This window comes from Abrus precatorius, unplaced genomic scaffold (assembly GCF_003935025.1).
Source record: "Abrus precatorius isolate BTA unplaced genomic scaffold, Abrus_2018 Scaffold4, whole genome shotgun sequence".
NCBI lineage: Eukaryota > Viridiplantae > Streptophyta > Magnoliopsida > Fabales > Fabaceae > Abrus > Abrus precatorius.
Genome location: NW_020874384.1, coordinates 18,347,460 through 18,366,792, shown reverse-complemented (window position 1 = coordinate 18,366,792; position 19,333 = coordinate 18,347,460). Strand labels below are relative to the sequence as shown.

General features: G+C 27.7%; 2 protein-coding genes across 5 annotated transcripts; both read right to left on the bottom strand.

Annotated features, from left to right (window-relative positions):
• Positions 1 to 463: 463 nt before the first annotated feature.
• On the bottom strand, positions 464 to 1,856 carry LOC113866253 (transcription factor RAX3-like). The gene is made up of 3 exons (XM_027501132.1): positions 1,721 to 1,856; positions 1,425 to 1,554; positions 464 to 1,229 (listed from the first exon to the last, which is right to left on the bottom strand). The coding sequence occupies exons 1-3, from the start codon at positions 1,854 to 1,856 to the stop codon at positions 464 to 466; spliced, it is 1,032 nt and encodes a 343-aa protein (XP_027356933.1).
• A 7,581-nt stretch (positions 1,857 to 9,437) lies between these two features.
• LOC113865197 (branched-chain amino acid aminotransferase 1, mitochondrial-like) lies at positions 9,438 to 17,499 on the bottom strand. 4 transcript variants are annotated; one of them, XM_027499601.1, is made up of 10 exons: positions 17,192 to 17,499; positions 13,395 to 13,462; positions 13,097 to 13,268; positions 12,248 to 12,424; positions 11,989 to 12,120; positions 11,759 to 11,857; positions 11,423 to 11,539; positions 10,826 to 10,921; positions 9,936 to 10,048; positions 9,438 to 9,691 (listed from the first exon to the last, which is right to left on the bottom strand). In XM_027499601.1, exons 1-10 carry the CDS (start codon positions 17,267 to 17,269, stop codon positions 9,577 to 9,579), a joined length of 1,167 nt encoding a protein of 388 aa, XP_027355402.1. In that variant the 5' UTR covers positions 17,270 to 17,499; the 3' UTR covers positions 9,438 to 9,576. The 4 variants fall into 4 exon arrangements, with proteins under 4 accessions (XP_027355402.1, XP_027355401.1, XP_027355403.1 ...); XM_027499600.1 differs by having other exon boundaries at positions 9,507 to 9,691; positions 11,989 to 12,123; XM_027499602.1 differs by having other exon boundaries at positions 9,577 to 9,691; positions 13,395 to 13,459.
• Positions 17,500 to 19,333: the final 1,834 nt, after the last annotated feature.

The following is a 19,333-nucleotide window of genomic DNA, read 5'->3' as shown; positions in this document are numbered from 1 at the left end:
TTAATCTCCTATTGGTATATGAATAAAAAATAAATGTCTGAAAATAACAGTACTTACATACCAGTTATAATATTATAGTTTTTCTGACAAATGCTTATCTCCTGCGACCCATGCAGTAAATAAAAAAGGAAACGAATCATGTGTTTCTCACAGGAAGCGCAAGATCAATGTAAACTAATTTTATACACTTGAATTTAGCTATGTCCAATGCTGCAAAATATCTTGTTAGAACATAAAAATAAAAAGATATATTGAAATGATTCTCAAAACTACAGCCAAATAATACTCAAACAAATCAGATAAATTGCATTGTCACAGTGCCACTAACGGATCAGCACACGAATCTCAATAACAGACATATTGCTAGTTATATATGTAGCTGATTTTATTATCCATATGGGAATCAAATACAAGCTTCCCTTTTGCTAGCTACAATTGGCTACAACAAATAATGTACATGATGCTATTGAGCCCCCGGGTAGCTCAACTCTTGGAAAGAACATTCTCGTGGCATCTCTTGCCTCACACCCTCATAATTGGAAGCAACAATTGGAGGATTCATCAAAGAACTTGTCTCACCCCAATTAGTGCTTTGGCCACAAGTTGAAGAAGTGCACATTATCTTATCAGTAATCATGTCCTCTCCATAGAGGAACTCCAACCCACTTAATCTGTGCGGATAATAATTAGTAGAAACCATTTCCCCAATTGCTGCAGTGAAACTACCTTGTCCTTGCATCAAGTCAGAACAGTACTCATTAATCTGAGCAAATTGAACTTCGTTGTTGTTAATAGAGTTCATGCAACAAGAAGAGCCAACAGGGATTTGCTCTTCATGAATATTTTGTTGTGTTGATGAGGGAGAACAACCATCTGGGAACTGAAGATTCAATCCATCAAGGATAGGTTGATAATCATCAGAGAATCTCCCTCCAAGCTTGATTAACAGTTTTCTAATAGAGTCTTGGTCGTTGAAACTTGGACCTTGGTTTGTGTATGGCATCGGTGGCAGCAAAGGAATCTGTGGCCAATATGGCTGTTGTTGAGTACTATTTTCCTGAACCATGGATGAAGAATAGCTCTCATGCTTAACAACACCGTTTCCTTTGTTACGTGCTTGTTGTTCCTTCCGATGCTTCCCTAGAAGCTTCTTCTTCAGCCTAGTGTTCCAGTAGTTCTTTATGTCATTATCAGTTCTTCCTGGCAATTGGGCTGCAATCACTGACCACCTGCGATTTATTACACAAAAGGGTTCAAGCAAAATCAAACTCGATTGCACCAAAAATATTAACAACATGTGTTAATTCAGTTCATTTAAAACAAATAATAACATTTTTTTTGTTATTTTAAAGTGGTTTTGTTTTCTAAATTAAATCTCTAAATTTAAGGGTTAACGAAGTTTAATCACCAAACCAAACACGTACCTGCTTCCAATACTAATGTAAAGGCTGCAAATAATGTTGTCTTCTTCTTCGGAGAAACCTCCGTGCTTAATGTTAGGGCGGAGATAATTCAGCCACCTCAGGCGGCAACTCTTGCCACATCGCTTAAGGCCTGGAAATTTAGAAACGAAATTCTGATGATATACATAAAAAGAAATTAAGAAAGAGAAGTTCTTTTAGTATAGAAGATTTTGTTTACTGAACGATGAGCTAGTCACAAAATAAATAGGGTTAATTGAGTAGTGTGTAATATTAGATATTATGAATAACTATAATACCAATCTTTTGTGGCAAAGCGATCCAGTTACCACCAGTTCCGTGCTGTTCGATGTAGGATTTGAGTTTGGCATCTTCTTCTGGCGACCATGGACCTTTCTTCACGTTTGCTTTGTCACAGCAAGGTGCCCTTCCCATGTTGTTGCTCTAAGCTTGCTTGATTGATTATTCGGGATGACCGTTCTCTACTTACGGTCAGAATATGAGCGAGAGAGAGAGAGAGAGAGAGTTATTTTTTAATTATAAAATTGGGAGCAGATAAACATGATTCCAAGAACATCCCATCGTACAAATTTTATATAAGGTGTGGCAGAAAAGAAAGGTATTTATATAGAAAATTCCAGAAATTTAGTATTGCCAGAATAGGAGAATAAGGTTCGTTCTTCTTGTCTTTCTTAAACCGGAATCAATATTTCTTGCACCTTTTTGAAGTCCACTCCACTCTGACCCTCACTGTCCAAGGATATACGAGCATACGACATGCCTAAATTACTCTCTTTTGCTCAGTATTTCCTGCTTCACTGTTCTTTTACTTATTTATTTCTCCATTAAATTATTTGGTATACACGTTACACCCCTTAAACCATAATTCATGACATTCATTATCGGTGACATTTTTAATTTGGTGAAGGAGAATTACGATGTGCGTATATTGGGATTTAAAATTTTGGGTGATGGCTTGCTTAAGTTGTTCTACTGTCAGATGATATTCGATCAAACAATTATCTTTTATCGTAAAACAAATATTATAGCCTTGACCACCTATTTTGATGGTAGTTAAGCTTTCAAAGGCAATTAATTGAGTTTTTAAACTCTCGAGTTCATTAGTTTCCCCCCTAAGACGTATTCAAAACTTTTAAAATTGCATTTATTTTAACATTCCGTCAAAACTCAAGATTGTGTTGATGCAGCTTATTTTGCGTTAATTGTCGGGTCTTTATTTTATTTTTGGTCCGGAGAGATAATCTCATTCGAATCAATAATATTTACAGTATGGTCAGATTAATTCTCTTGATTTTTTTTATGTCTAAAATTTAAATTCAAGACTTTACTTAATGAGAATGAGAATGTAACATGTATATATTGGAAAAATAAAGATTAAAAACATTTTATTCTCTGAATTATGACCCTAATTCACTTAATTTTCACCCTTTATATATACCTAATTTAATAATTTATTATATATGTATAGATTATATTTTATAAATATATTTAAAATTATTAATTTATAAAAATATTTTTATATTTATAATTTTAATTTTTTTTAAATTCATGATAAATGTTAAAATCTAAAGCACTACCGCTTAAAGAATGAAAATATTCTCTATGCATATATCACATGTTATTACTAAGATAAGTATCAAACTGAAATCTTTAATACTGGTTTAAAAAATAATAATTTTTTTTTATCATCTATAGAAGTCCAATACACTCTTTAACGTGGCAAAAAGAAAGTAATTTTTTTTATTTTTAAAAATAGTTTTAAAATTATATTATTTAGATAAAACAAAGCCTCTTATTTATAATATAAATAATTGATTAGTTTTGTAAAACTTTTGTTTTAAAATTAATTAATAAATTGGATTGAAAAGTAAACTTATAATAAAAGTTAAAGGAGTGAGTCTAAAAAATTTTACACTCAATTTAAACTTTTTATTTAATTTATATTTAACATATTATAATTTTTTATTTTACTACTATTAGATGTACGTTAAATAAAAGACTTAGATTAAATGTAAGAAATTTTAGATATATATTAGTATGAAAAGATGTTTCATCAAAGTTAAAAAATGTTTAATTGACTTATTTATGAAATAATTTATATCTAAAAATTTATATTAATGTTTTGATATATTTTATCCTCCATTATTATAAGGTCATTAGACACAATGACATTATTAATAATAATAACAATTTGTTTACTAAAAATGTTAAAATAATAAAAATAAAATTTTATATATAAAATAAAATGCAAATACTTAAAGTATAAAAACTAATTTGTTTACGGGAACAAATATATATTTTAAGCTATGTTAAATTTATAACTAACCGGCTGATTAATCTAGATGACATTTCTTTAAAAATCTTTCTGTGTTATGAAAAAAAAAAAAAAACGACACCGATAAAATTAATATAAAATGGTTCTATTTATATAAAGGCAAAAGCATAATTAGAATGATGGTTTTCCTTTCGAGAACTCAAAAATAGGATGGCGACGTACGAGGAGTGATATAACAACATATTTTTTTAACATGGTTTTGACATGATTTTTATGATTAGTTTTTAGTTTTCAAATTTTTAAAATATTTATTTCATAAATTAATTTTTCAAAAACTATTTTAATATTTTAAAAAAATTAAACAATTGCACAAGTTTATTTTTAATATTTCTAGTGGAAGGAAGTCATAATTTATTTTTATTGATTTTATTTATTTAAATAAAAGAAAATACAATTTTACTTTATTTTCTTGTCTTATTTTCTTTTGGTCCTCTTATATAGGATGGAAACTTTCTCTGTCAACACTTGTTTCCCCTAGCTACGTACTTTCATTGGCAGGCTATTCAGAAGATAGAAGTTATAAATTATTCATCCAATGGTTTTCTGCAACGTTTTCTATAATATTATTTTTTATATTTCATATCAGTTATTTTATTTTTTGAGTTTTCTTTTGATCATTCTTTGTTATAAAAAGTATACAAATAAAATTCTCAGAAAATAAAGTATACTTTTTAAGTTGCGTTATGAAAAATAGAAAATTTTATATACTTAAAAAAGAGTCATCTTTCTAAAAGAATAAATTAAGAGAAACATGAAATGAAAAGAAAGGTGTTTCCATTGGCCCGTAAAAATAAAAAGTGAAAAGGGTGGATAATTTACCCAGTGAAAAGGTGCAAAAGACAGTGCATGGTCTAAGAATTTGAGAGTCTAACTTGAGAGAGAAAGATAACTTGGATGGTAATATCGTAGGGTCAGTAATTCACTAACCAAACTTCACCCGAACGAGGAAATTAAAAACTATGACGTTGAAAATTGTCATCAACTATCAAATCCGTCGATATCTCTTAGCGTTTGCATCTCGTGTTCTAAATTTAAAGGTTGTAGAGTTTCTAGAAGCACAAGAGATAGGGCACAATCGGCATTGAAATTATGTGGAAAATTTGTAGGATCTTCTTCCTTTTTGGTTGGTGAACAAATGACCACCAAAGCAACAAAGATGATAAGAAGAACGCCGTGAGGACCGATGCAGCATGCAGGTTGACCAGCGAGCATGCTATAGCAACTTTTAATTTTATTTTCTTTATGTCATTAGCAAATATAATATGATCGTATTAAAAGTAAAAATAACCAATTTTTACTAAACAATAACTTATCATGATTGATTGTGAAGTCTATTAATTAACTTTAATAAAAATTATATTTTTTGAATTATAACATGATCATATTATATTAATCAATATGATAAGAACTAAGAAGATCTAAATCCCAATGTACCCCTTCAGTTCAGAGTTTCAAAGTTCAAACACCACAAACATTAATAACCAAAAATTTGGAAAGAGAAGAGCGACAAGTAATTCTAATTAAAAACAGAAAACAAAGCTTCACCTTATAATATAATTAGCCCCTCTGCCACCACAAATTGAAAATCCTTAAGTCATAACTCAGAAGTCTCAAAGATTTTTGTTGTATCAGAATAACCTTATTTTTTTATTGAAGAAAAGGAAGAATCGTAATTTAACGTATTAATGCGGTACAGTGGATGGTGTCACATCAGGGGCGTCATTTGATCGACCTTAGGATTCTCCAAGTCCTCCAGGTTGGTATGGCCACGTGTTAGTGCTTTACAGACTTGAATGAGCACCATCACAGCCATGTTACCATGATGTATAGCTAGGAATTTGGCACGCAACAAATCTGTTATCACCCATTTCACATCATTGATTTGGTATGAGAAGAACCTGAGTTTGGTACCGTTTTCTGAGGAGGCAAAGTGCTGGTTACTGTGTTGTTGATAGCACCAAAAAAGGTTTCCCCGGCTATTTTGTGAAGGTTGAATTAGTAAATATCAAATAAAAGGGATAAAGATGAAAGTCGTTTCTTGTCTAATTGAAAAAATAAATCATCTACTCAATAGGTTTTGATTTGTGTCAAATAAATCATACCCATTTATAATATGAATAATTTTGAGTTAAAATACGTATAAATTCATGGCTTAGTCAATCTTCTAGTAAACTAATGTCTTCATAATTGATTGTAACACAGTTAGCAATACAACTACAACAATATCTAATTAATCATATGTAATTGAAAAGTTAAACTGTTTAAAACTTGTTATAAATATTAAATAATATATGATAAATTTGTTGCTATATGATATTGATTAGTAGTTCACATCATTATATATAATGATGAAAACTCAAATTGAAATGTTAATTCATTTTTATATAAAAAAAAGATTTCGAGTTTTAAATATATTACACACTATATATTTTACCTATACTTTTATTTCACCTGGAGTCTTCTATAACTTAAGTAGTAAAGAGTTTTTTTTTTTTTATAAAAACATCATATCATCAGCTAAATACATCAATTGAAACATTATTTGTCTCCCTCAATGGCAAGGAATTCAATACACATGAATTTATATTTATTTTAATGTTATTAATTGTAATTTTTGTATTGAATTTATGTTTATAAGTTTTTTAACACGTTTCTAAATATACGCTTTATTTGTCATTAAAAATTGATTACCAATCACATAATTTCTAATCAAATGGACTCTTAATTGTTAATTTTTTTAAAAAAGTATAAAGATTATTGAAGCAAACTTTTGTAATATTTTATTGGTAAATTTCTGTATATATATATTCTTTTACTCAGTGAAGACGGAATTTGATTTGGACCCATTTGAGAAGTTACAACAAAAAACGAAAGGCATGGCGACACTTTTTCTTCTAATGCATGATTGTTTATGTCCAAAGGAAACTTTTAACATACAAAACGAAATTACGGAGTCAACGAAGCGATTATGGTGCCAATTAAAATAATTAAGACCGAGAACTTTGTTACATTAGGAGAGAGCTAAAACTAGCTCTATTAGTATCCTGTTTTCGGATTAGTGCATGTTTTCATTGACCATCAATCAACTTTCGAAACATAAAATAGAGACGCAATCTAAAAAGATGCGATAGGAAAAATGAAAAGACGATAATGAAAAGAAAAAGTAAAAAAAGTCCAAAGATGGTTCAGCGGAGAACTACAAGTAAGGACAGAAGTTAATTAACTCTTGTTTATAATAACACTTAAGCATTATTATAATTTTTGAATTTTTATCTTTCTCTTTTCATTATAATACATTATTTATCACGTTTATTATTTTTCTTCGTTTTTTTTCTCTTTATCTCTAAATATAAACAATGGAAATGTCTATTAAATATTTTTTTAATTAAATAATTGAAGGGTAAAGACAAAGGCCTGCGATGTCGAGTTGGGCCACCAGCATAAAATATACATAATGTTTTAATTTCCAAGCATGATTTGACCTACAAGTTTGAAAAATCAATCATTCCTTGACTATCTTATTCCTCAGTAGTCAGTAGTACAGCTGAAGCCAACTTCTCTCCAGGCCTTTTTATCTTTTATCACTAACTTAATAGATTAAATAAATAAAAAAATAAAGCAGTACAGAAGAAACCAAAGAGAAAGAAAATTAATGAGTCTAAACCAATGTATATCTACAGAGAATTTTCGCTTCAGTGTGATGTATTAGGATTCAAGCATGCATGTGGAGTATTGATGTGATAAATCATGCTAAAACCTAGCACTAGTTTATTTTCACTGTAAATAAATCAATCGTTCATACAACTTTCGGGTTTCATTATGTTTGAAAAATAAACATGACAATGATGACGTAGAAGTCAGCTAATTGGATGAACATAAGCACATAATTCAACTTAATTAAATTGGGTATTCGTATTCCACATTGATGGAGAGAACGTTATGATGAAGCTGGTTTAATTGTCATGAAGTGGCTGCGGATTTCGAATATTGCAGAAGAAGTTGCTCCCTGAAATTGACAAGGGAAAATTATTGAACTTGTGGGGAGTGAAAATGAAGGGTTCAAGAGTCGGACAACTTGACTTTTCATGGAATTGGGATGGGTGCATTGAACAGTGAGGTATGCTATTTATTTTGAAAAATGTTACAGATCAATATCTCAATGTATATATTCAAAGAAAAAAGTTATAAATGTAGTAAATAATATAATATAATAAAAAAGTTGTAATAGGGGAAAATAATGCATGTTATATTAATTTATTTTACTTGGATTTTTTATATATATAATCATTAACATGTGTCGCCTTTCTTTGTGCTAAACAATTTTTGTTTCCTGTAAATGAGTTCCGGCAAGTTAGCTTCGTGTAATAATATTACTTGAATAGCTTAGTTTGGACCCTTTTTTTCTTAAAAAATATGCTAAACATAATTTTACAATAATTCTAACAAAAATTAATAAGCGAAAAGAATCATATATATACTCATTTTTTATTTTATTTTATATACATCTTCACGTTTACAAATTTAAATCATATACAAATTAATAGTAAATGTTAGCAGTGAAATACCACGTCAAAGTACTCAGAAAAATATCAACACATTAGCGAAAAAGACTAGTTAATATTTAAAAGAGAGACAATTTTTAAGTAACATATTATTTTTCAATCAGAGAACACAAAAGAAAACCAACAGAAAAAGGCAACATAAGGTAATTTCAATATTTTCATAATATTCCCCTGTTTCAGCCTATTTCGCGATTCAACTCACAACGAGGTTTTATTTCTTTCCAAGCTTATAAAACGCAACACTACTTTTTATTCCTACAAATAAACGAAAATTTTACTTTGACAAGCGGCTTCTAGTTTGAATTTAAATTATATTTTGGAAAAAATACAGAACCCCTCTCCCCCTCCCAAAAAACAATTGATTTTTAAAACTTAAAACATAAAATGTGTTAAACAATATAAAAGGTACATTTCTTAAAACTTTGTTCAAGAATTTTAATGAAAGAAGGAAGGAAAAAATATGAAGGACAAAAGAGAAGAGTTAATACAAAACCCTACATTTAGTAAAATTTCAAAATATGAAATTATAAAAGTTTTGAAGAGTTTATAAATTCTTTTCTACTCACCTAAAAACTTCTAAATAAAAATAACTATCGCATAAGTTTCTTCTTCCTTTTAAAAATTTACCTCTCAAATAATGCCTAAATAAATCCAAGATAAAGTGGAATGTTCACACTTCAATAAACTAGATCGACCAACCAAAATTAAGGGAATGGATTGAAAAAATATATTACTTGTACTTTTAAACTAGATTAAGGGAAAATTGAATATACAAGTAAAATGAAAAAAATAGTATAATAGAGATTAATTATTAAAAAAAAACTTACTATTTTTTATGCAGTAAATTAAGATTAATTTTTAGTCCACAATTTGATAATAATTTTTGAGTTATAATATTTTCATAATAAACAGTCACAATAATAAATATTTTTTATCTTTCTTTATCACATCACTCATCTTATCAACCTCTCCTCTTTTTATTTTTAAATTTATATAAAAAAAAATAAACAAGTTTATTTTACACTAATATTTTAAATTTTCATCAACTTATCTACTAATTTTACCAAATATGCGCAATAATATGATTTCGGATGATTAACCACAGTATTTCAGTTATTTTTACTATACTATAGCATTGAGAATATTAAGGAGGTAAATTTTGTTTTGAGAAAATATTTATTTTTTAAGATTTATTTAATTAATTACATTGATCAAATAAACAATTCCAAACAGGCTCTTAGTCTATTTCAACGATCCATCCCTTCTTATCTTCAATAATACCCGTTTGAATTCCCGAAATAGTACTGTACAGCTCTTCACTAATGGTTCCAGAACCTGTTTTATATTCCATCCTGCATATATACAACGTAATGTTTCAGGAAAATTTGGACGCATGTGACGCATTTATACGTGTTCTAAAAATTGCAAAAAAACACGTATAATTATTAATAAAGTCTGATAATATATATAGAGAGAGTTTTGTAGAGAAGAATTCGTAGTGCTCACTTATCTAAATTTTGTGTGTAAAATACATTCTTACAGGTCTATATACTTCCGCTGTTGTTATTTGTTATGTGTGTATTACCATTGTTTTACCTTTTATGCTGGTATGTGATACTCCCCACGGGAGCAACACCAACCGCAGTTCCTGTGCAGAAAACTTCATCAGCCTCAATCAGTTCATCCACGGCTACAGCACGCTCCTCAACCTGAATCAATTTGGTCAATATATTAACAAGCATATCTGAAACAGAAAAATAATACACAAAATTTTTAAAGATGATAAAATCTACGATGTGATTGGTTTCTTATTGTTCTCTTCTAAAAGGTCTTTTTATCATGAAAAGAAAGTATAAATAATCTTAGCTGCTAAAATGATAAGAACTAAGTAACACAAATCATTCTCAAGAGTAATTTTAAAAGAATTGCTACAGAATCTGAACGATCCGTACAACAAAATAACCGATTAGGTGGGGCAGGTATCACTTGGTGAAATCCACCGTTAATTACTACGTGTATTCCATTGTCTGAGTGTTAGATATGTGAGTAAAAAAGAGTGTATTTAACTTCAATTTAATTTAAAGTGCACCAGAATTTAAAAAAGGATAAAAAAAAAAATCGTACTTATTTTAAAAATAAACTTAAGTTATAAGAAAATGCTACCCTGATCTTTATAGCATTGCTTTGTTTGAATTACACTCACTTTCTTTTAAAAATATTGAATAATCTCTTTTATTATGCGTCGTCAATAGCACTGCCTTGTACTTGCTTTCTAAAAACTTCAAAAATAGAAGTTTGTCGTATAAAAATTTGAACTAACAACAACTGTTATCGCTTTAGCAAACTTAATAAAGGATTATTCAAATTGATATCTCGTAGGGTGATCGGGAATTCAAAAAGTGAAAAATCAAGAAACAATTAAATGCAAATTAATGAATATTAGATCCCATTATCATGTAGAAGCCACAAATATGTAACACTACTACCTGGTAGCCAAGATCACGAGCAATTTCAATTAAGCTTTTTCTGGTAATTCCGGAAAGAATAGTTCCATTGGTAGCAGGTGTTGAGATGCATTTGCCCTGAGAAATTAGAGTAAGTTAGATTTGCCAGTTGTAAGCGTATATAGCGGTGGCAATTTGTTGTGCAGAGTGATTTCACCAAATCGTTTAAAACATTCATAATTGGGCAAGTAACAATTCAACCCAACCTTTCTGAAAACCAATTCTTTTTTAAAGTACAATCTTATGTTTTTTATCTTCAGTTATTTGATAATATGATCTATTAAATATAGAGAACGGCTCTCCTTCATTTCATCCCCTGTTTACATGCATACTACTTTTGAAAAAAAATTCGATCGCCATTCACATCCTTTGTTTTCTGTATGTCTTTCTTCTACCACTTTTGTGTAGATGCCACCTTAAATGGTAACGTCTAGTTCCGAAAGACATGTCATGTATGATGTTTCCCCATGCTAGCTTACAAACACTAGTTTTAACTCGGTGTGTCTTCTAACTTGCTTGAAAAAAAAAATGATCTATCTTTATAATTAAAGAGAGAGAGAAAAATAATGCGAAGAATACCTTGGCAATAAAGATGTTACAAGAAGAGACCTCCTCCAGATTTTTCTTGGTGAGGGAATCAAGGTATAGCACATCCGAAAATCCTCTTTTCTTGGCTTTAATTTGTGCCATCAAGACCTACATGTCAAGATATATTTAAGTAGTGAAATTGAGTGCTCCAATATGCATAGGATCTGAACCCCATCAAAGTCATTTTTGTATCTGTGAAATATGATGTAAATTGCTCGGCCTTGAACCCCTCTTTATATTTTTTATTTCAAATTGTTAGATTAATGTTTGTTCCAAGCCTAAAGAAAATAATAATTGATTTTGACTTGATTTGAGTGTAATACGTACCGGGGCATAATTGGAAATGGTTTTAACGCTTCCAGTACCGCGGCGAGAAGCACGGTCAAAGTTTTCCTCCACATACAAGTTGAGGGGAGCCGAACCTTCCTGCGGTGGCAATAAACCACTCAAAATCGAATTCTTGAAGTAATTTAATGTTGGATATATGGCAAACCAGCTACAACAATAACTAGCAAAAGAAAGAGAACATTCAATAAAAAAAAAAAAGTTAGTGTGACCTTGAAATAGTTGCGCACAGGGGAAGCATATATGAGGAAGGTGCATTCAGGTGCAGGAGCCAAACCCAAAACTGGACCAGTCCCAATGAGCAAAGGCCTAAGGTACAACGATCCTTTGCCCGGTGGAGGAACCTGCTAAGTGTTTAAAGTAATAAGTCCAATTATACGTTGTTGAACGAGAGAGTTCAAATCTAGCATACTCATGCAAAGTTTGTCATTTGTCTTAATTAGAATTGAAACTGAAGAGGAATAGTCGTACCCATCGCTTGTTTGCCAAGACAGTTTGCTTCAAAGCATCAACAAATTGGTCAATGGAAGGGGATGTCATGCACATTCTTTCCGCACCAATCTTCATGCGGATGCCATTTTCTTCTGGACGGAACAGCAGTATCTGCCCATTTTCTTTTCTGTATGCTTTCGTGCCTTCGAATAATCCCTGTTTTACATTTCAAATATGGTCCTCACGCATGTTCTCTTTGTTTTATTAACAAATAATCACTGCATGTACCAATTACTCTTTATTTTATTCCAGTTTTTTTCATGCACTCTCGGTCATTAAGTTAGGACTGAGATTCTATTAATTAAATTGATAAAAAATAATAATATATTTTTTCTCCATATCATGTTACTCAATAATTTTAGAATATTCAGATTCAAACGCCAAGTAAATAGGGGGACTAAACAATATGCCTGTTATTGCAATAAACTAAATAAGTGGATGTAAATTTAAATATGTTTATATTAATTTAATCAAGATACAGTTGTTTAACCTTATTTTTACATTAAATATTTAGACAACCCCTTATTTAAGTTGAAACATGATATTGACCTGCACTTGCTTCGATTTTTTTGGGCACTTGCATTTTCAGAAAGAAAACTTTCTATTTTATCACCTAATTTGTAATATTTGCATGGATTCCTAATTAAGATAACCAACTAACTATGTGGGCTCGGCTAAGGTCTCTTTCTTTCTTTTTAATTTTTTGGAACGATTCATTGCAATGAGCCAATGAGGCTATAGTTAAAGTCCTTTCGGAGTGTATTAATTAACTTGATGTCTCAGAAACAGTTTCTTAGAAAAAGAACAAATGAGAGTTTGGTATCACACCTGACCATAGTTTAGGACTCCAGCTGATGGACTAAGTTCAATGTTACAATAACGACTGAGTTGTCCTTCTCCAAAAGTTTGGCCCATTCTACATTTTGTAATGTACATGTAATCAGTAGGCATGAGTCCAAAACCAAGATTATCCCAGTCCACGTCAGCATACTCGTCATCACTATTAGAACAAAGAGTCATTTAAATATTTAGTACACATTAATCCCCCAAAATGAACCTTTAAAATAGTATATATACAACCATTAAATATATATAATATTGTTTGTAAGTGAAATAATAATTTTACCTGTAAGTTGGGTTGGGGACGTGAAGAGGGGAGGACTGAGATGCATAGCAATTGTAAGCTCCGATCTGCTGCAATATAATTTTGGGTTGGAATCGCAGATTTAAATTAGTTTTTCCATCAGCTCCACAATAATACCATACCTCAACCCCCTCTTTAATTGTTTTTTGTTTTTATTTCGGGTGTGAGGGAATGAATGTCCATTCATTTTTCCACTTTTAAGTCTCTAGCGAAATTAATATTTTAAAAAAATTAAATAGGCATTTGGTTGTTAGGTTGGAAATTTGAACTAGGTCCAAACAAATGCTTAAACATATTAAACTTTTAATTATGTACAGAAGAAAAAAACATTTTCATTTATTTAAAAATATTAATCAATACCCTTAAGGTGCTAATTAAAGAATTAAATTTATTTTAAAATAAATAAATATTAATGTACTTTTCTTAATTTTTAATAAAAAATATTATTTATTAGCTAATATTCTTAAAACACTAGTTAACAAGACCTTACACTTACTAATTTACATTAAATGACCTTATCCTAAATTATATATTTTGGTTCTTTAAAAATGTGATATCACAATAATTTTGAATTTTGTAAAGTGTATCAAATTAATTAACAAGTTTCTCATGTTTTACATAAATTTTATAAAAGAATATACATTAAAATTAAGGAAGTTTCATTTTTCTTGTAACGAAAACATAAAATTAAAATATAAAAATTAAAGATTAAATATCATAAAAATTAGTTTATTTAATCAAAATAGATTTAATAATGATTTATACATATTTTATTATACTTGATGCCAATCAAAGAAGTTCAGTTGCAAACTAAAATAAGTAAATAAAATAAAAATCTCATTTGATTGAATAATCAATTAAAGATAAAAAAAATACTAAAATGCAATCACTTGAAATGATAAATAAGACATGACATATATTTTCCTTAATTTATATTTGTACACATTAAAATAACAGATTAGATACATTTTATTATTATATTATGTTTATTTTAAATTCAAAATTTTTATAGGATAAAATATATATTAAAAAATAAAATAATAATTTAAAATCATCTTAATCTAGTGGTTTAAAAAATATTATAATTTAAATAAAATAAAATAAAAGTTATTTTATCACATTTTCTTATTTTATTTACCAAATTAATAGTATTATAAGGGTTATATATTTTTTAAGCTCATTTGACATAATCGGATAAAAAATAAAATATAAAAATTAAATGAGAACAAATATGATAAATGTAAGATAAAATTTTATTTTATTTTTTATATTTAATACAGACTAAAATAACAAACTAAATACATAATTTTATTATATCTTATCAGATTTTAATTTAGTTTTTCCCAAAATAAAATTTACATAAAAAATAAAAATAAAATAAAACTATATGATAAAGTTATCATATATTATTAGTTTAACAAATATTAAAATGAAAATTAAATAAAAATATGTCTTTTTTTATTACAAGCCTTATTTGTTTGGTAAAGAAAAAAAAGAGAAAACTTGTTTTATTTGCCAACTATATGTTTATGTATTGTAATAATATTAATTTTTTAATATTAAATTTTATATTTTTTAAAAAATAAATTAAGCTTTAAATGATTAAACTAATACGTGATACTAGTTAATATAAAAACTTAAGAGAACAAATTTTAATAACGTTATGATTGGGTAGACACATACGTCTGTTTTATTATAATTGTTTAATGTTTAATAAAAAGATTTATGACTAACAAGTGAGTTTTGTTAAATAAAAAATAAAAAATAAACGTGGCAGAAACGTTTAAAAACACTAAACAATAAGGCAAGAAAGAAAACACTAGAAACAGCATCCCACACGGATGAGGACGAGGGAGGTGGAAACATCATCAACGATTGAGGGATCCTACCAAAATTAAAAACATTATCTGCACTCTGTTTTGTGATAATGATAAATTTCTTTTTATAACAATAATAGTAAATTTGTCATTTAATATTATATTATTTGAAAATCGATTACTTAAATTATACGATATATATAGCCACACACATAACTAAAAGTCCAATTTTAACATAATTAATTATTAACTTTTAAAAAACTATAATATTTCCAATATAAGGTAAAAGACAATATTGAAAGGAGAGTTCAAAAAGATGATGAGGTTCTTTTGGGGCACTTGAGGATGCATAGTTGTTATCTATCCACATCATACCGAATTCGAACCCCAGCGTCCATACCGCTCTATTATTTTATAAAAAATGTATTTTAAAGTGAGCTTCTTTTTGTTTATAATTTAGACTGCAATTAATTCACCCCCTAACATGACTAATTCTATTTAGTCCCTAGGAGAAAATTCAATTGTAGTTTTTAAATTATTTTTTGACTATAATTAAAATAATGTTTTAATAAATTAATAGATATATTTTTTCTAAATCATACCCATTTTCTAATGGAGACAATTTTATTCCATTAGCCAATTAAAATTACTATAATTTTAAATATAATTTTATATTATTGTAATTAAAAATATTCTAAAAATTATACCTAACTTTATTTTAGCCTGTGATTTAATGCATAAACAAATGTTTATATAATTTATATTTATTATTTTAATCATAAAAAATTAATTATCATTATTTGGTTTTTAATTATTATAATTTTAATCTTATACTTTAATATTTTTAAGTTAACATGATCTTTCTAAAATTATTTTATCTTATGCATTAATTTTTTATTACTTTTTATCAGTATTTTTATAATAAAAGTAATATAAATAAAAAATTAATTTAAATATATCAAAAATATCAAAAAATTATCATATTAACATTAATTGTTAAATCTTGTTATAATTATTAAAAATTATATTTATAACATATTATAACTAACTAATAATATAAAAATTTTATGTGGGTAGTACATGAAAATTAAAGTTTATAAATTATAATATACACACGTTTATCTTTATCAGTTTAATTAAAATGAGGCACCTTAATTCCTTCAATTAAAAAGGTATCACAGAATTTATCATCCTTGAATCACTGTTAACATGATTTTAAAACAATTTTTTAATTTATAAAATAGATTTTGTAATTTATATAAAATTGCATATGATAAAAAAAAATTAGAATGATAAATATTGAAAGGTTTTAATGATATTTTTAAAAGGCATTTTAAATATTTTTCATGAAGTGTTTATTACGTTTTTTTTTTAATTTGCCATTAGCCATTAGCCCCTAACAAATGAAGTTGACAGAAACATAAATTATATTTAAGAAGTGTGAATATCGATGTTGAGATCAGGTACAATACTATTAAATAAGGGTTGATTTATTATGCTGTGATAATTTTTAAAAAGTTAATAAAATAAAATAACTTTAGTTATTTTGTTTGTCTGTGTAATTTAATTGAAAGTATTTTATAAAAAATAATATTTAACATTATCAATATATTAAATTATATTAAATATTGTGAATTTTAATATTTAAATTATTATATATCTTTTTATCATCTCTAATATCACATAGATTTTAAAAATTATAAAATATATCAAAAAAATTTACCTAATCGGTCTTTAAATAATATTTAAAAATCCTTAAATAACTAAACCAACAACACTAATCACTATTAAGAAAAAATAAACATAAAGATGAAACAGACAAGGAACTGAGGAAACAAAGATAAGGTATAAGGACAGGAAAACCTTAAAAAAAGAGAGAGAGAATTGTATTAGGAATATAACAAAGCACAGCCTCAGATTGTGGATGAAAAAGAAAGCGTTAGAAAGTGAGACATTGATCACCTTAGACGAAGAAGACGCACAAGCAGCTCGAAGAAGCAAATTCCTTAAACTGGGAAAGCACAGAGTCCTTCGAATCATTGTGCTCGCTACTTCAGTGTGAGGGAAGCCCAATCCAATCGTTTAAAACGCACCAAGCACTGGGAATTCCAATTAGTGGTTGTGATGGTGGTGGGTATGGAAATACAATGAAGACGAAAGCACAGACGTAAAATAATGGAGAGACAAGGACATGCAAGATAAGCAGAATAAGGAGTAACGCCAGCTCTGCATTGAGGAGCCATTTATACAATCGGGAGAGTGCTGTTTGATTTTTTTGGAACACTGCACATGGAAAACATTTATGCATTCAATTTTATATTACATTCATATTAAAGAATGGGAACCACTTTGTTACTTCTCCAAAAACGGGGAGGATATTATTATTATTATTATTATTAACTTATTTTGATATAATAATATAAAATATATTTATATATTATAATCAGACATCGGTTAAGAAAAGTGAATTAATGGTTGCTGAGTAGTTATTTTGTAAAGATAAGGATCATCTGATGAAAAAGTTACTCCAAATTGTTAGGGGTAAAACCATGAACATGGCCACACTGATTGGCTGGCTGGACATATCCAAAATGTTGCATTACCTATATCCACGTCAATCCATATCCTCTTTTAAGCGTTAGTGGAAATTCATCAATGGATCGTCGTTCAAGTTTGAAATGCGCTTCTTAAATTTATAATAAATTTTATTTATTAACTTTAGTATTTAAAAGTTGAATTTAAATATCAAAAAATAAAAAATTATTAATATATATATATATATATATTGTATTAAAATTATAAAAGTATAATAAATATTTTTTTAATAAAATCTGACTATTATTAATTACTTATCAATTTTTAATGCATATTTAAGGACATAATTTAAGAAACATTAAATACATATTATTAAATAATTCAGATCCAAAACTTAGTATAAGCTGGTGAAAAATTAAGATTAAAATTTTTAATATAAATTTCGACACTATGAAATAGCACACATCAAAATGCAGTATGTGTCAAATTTTAATTTGTATAATAAAAATAATAAATAAATATTTTTAAAATTATATCACTGTAGTACCAACAAAACTAACATTATCATGTCATGATTATTTTGAATAATGTGTCATGGATTCTAAATCACTAAATGCTAATAAAAAATTATGTTTTTTTTAATAGTTTATTTTGATTTAAACATGTATTTAGGATGTTTCTAGTGAAAAAAAAAAATTAATATGTAACTATTTTGCAGACCGTAAAATTTCTTAGCACAAAACTTGCATCGTGATAAAAATAACAAGTTAAAGTTTGTTACAATGTCTTAGTTTTAACTTTAAATAAATGGTAATTATAATATATAATATTTTATAATGTTAGTATTAGAAGTTTATATTTTATTTATGTTATTGGTACTTATTATCGCTTTACACTATATTTAATATTTTATATTAGTTCATAACAAAATGTGAAAATCACATTTTCGTTTTTATTGTTGTCAATATAATATGTTAGTTAACAAATTAAAATTATGAATAATGAAAATAAATATAAGATTTAGGTATCTTTGAATTATAAAAATGTAGATTAAAATTAGGATGCGGATCAGTTCATTTAATGCAGGAACTGAGTATGGATAATCTTTTAAAAATAATATCATTCGTTATCACCTTAAATGTATTTGGGATGATGTAACGTACAAAAATACTGTTCTAAAAATTTATATTATATATCTAACAGTGTTATTTAATTTGAATACTATGAAGATGTGGAGTGCAACAATCTCCTCTTTTGAACAAATTACATTGCATCAATCCAGTCTGAAAGAAGGGAGAAGAAAGAATAAATCCAAACGAACAAATCCACGTAACACTCCTTTCTTTATCTTTTAGGAGTCATCGTACGTACGTGACAATCCTTTCTAAATGATAAAAAAAATAACATTAATAATAAGATAAAGAGAAACAAAATTAGAAATCTATAACGTCAGAGCATATAAATTTTGACCAAAACTAAATAATTATCTGTTTAAGGATAAGGCGATAATAATAAAAAAAATCATTAAAAGATTGGTCAAATATTTTTGTTGACGTCGGGATTGGTCAA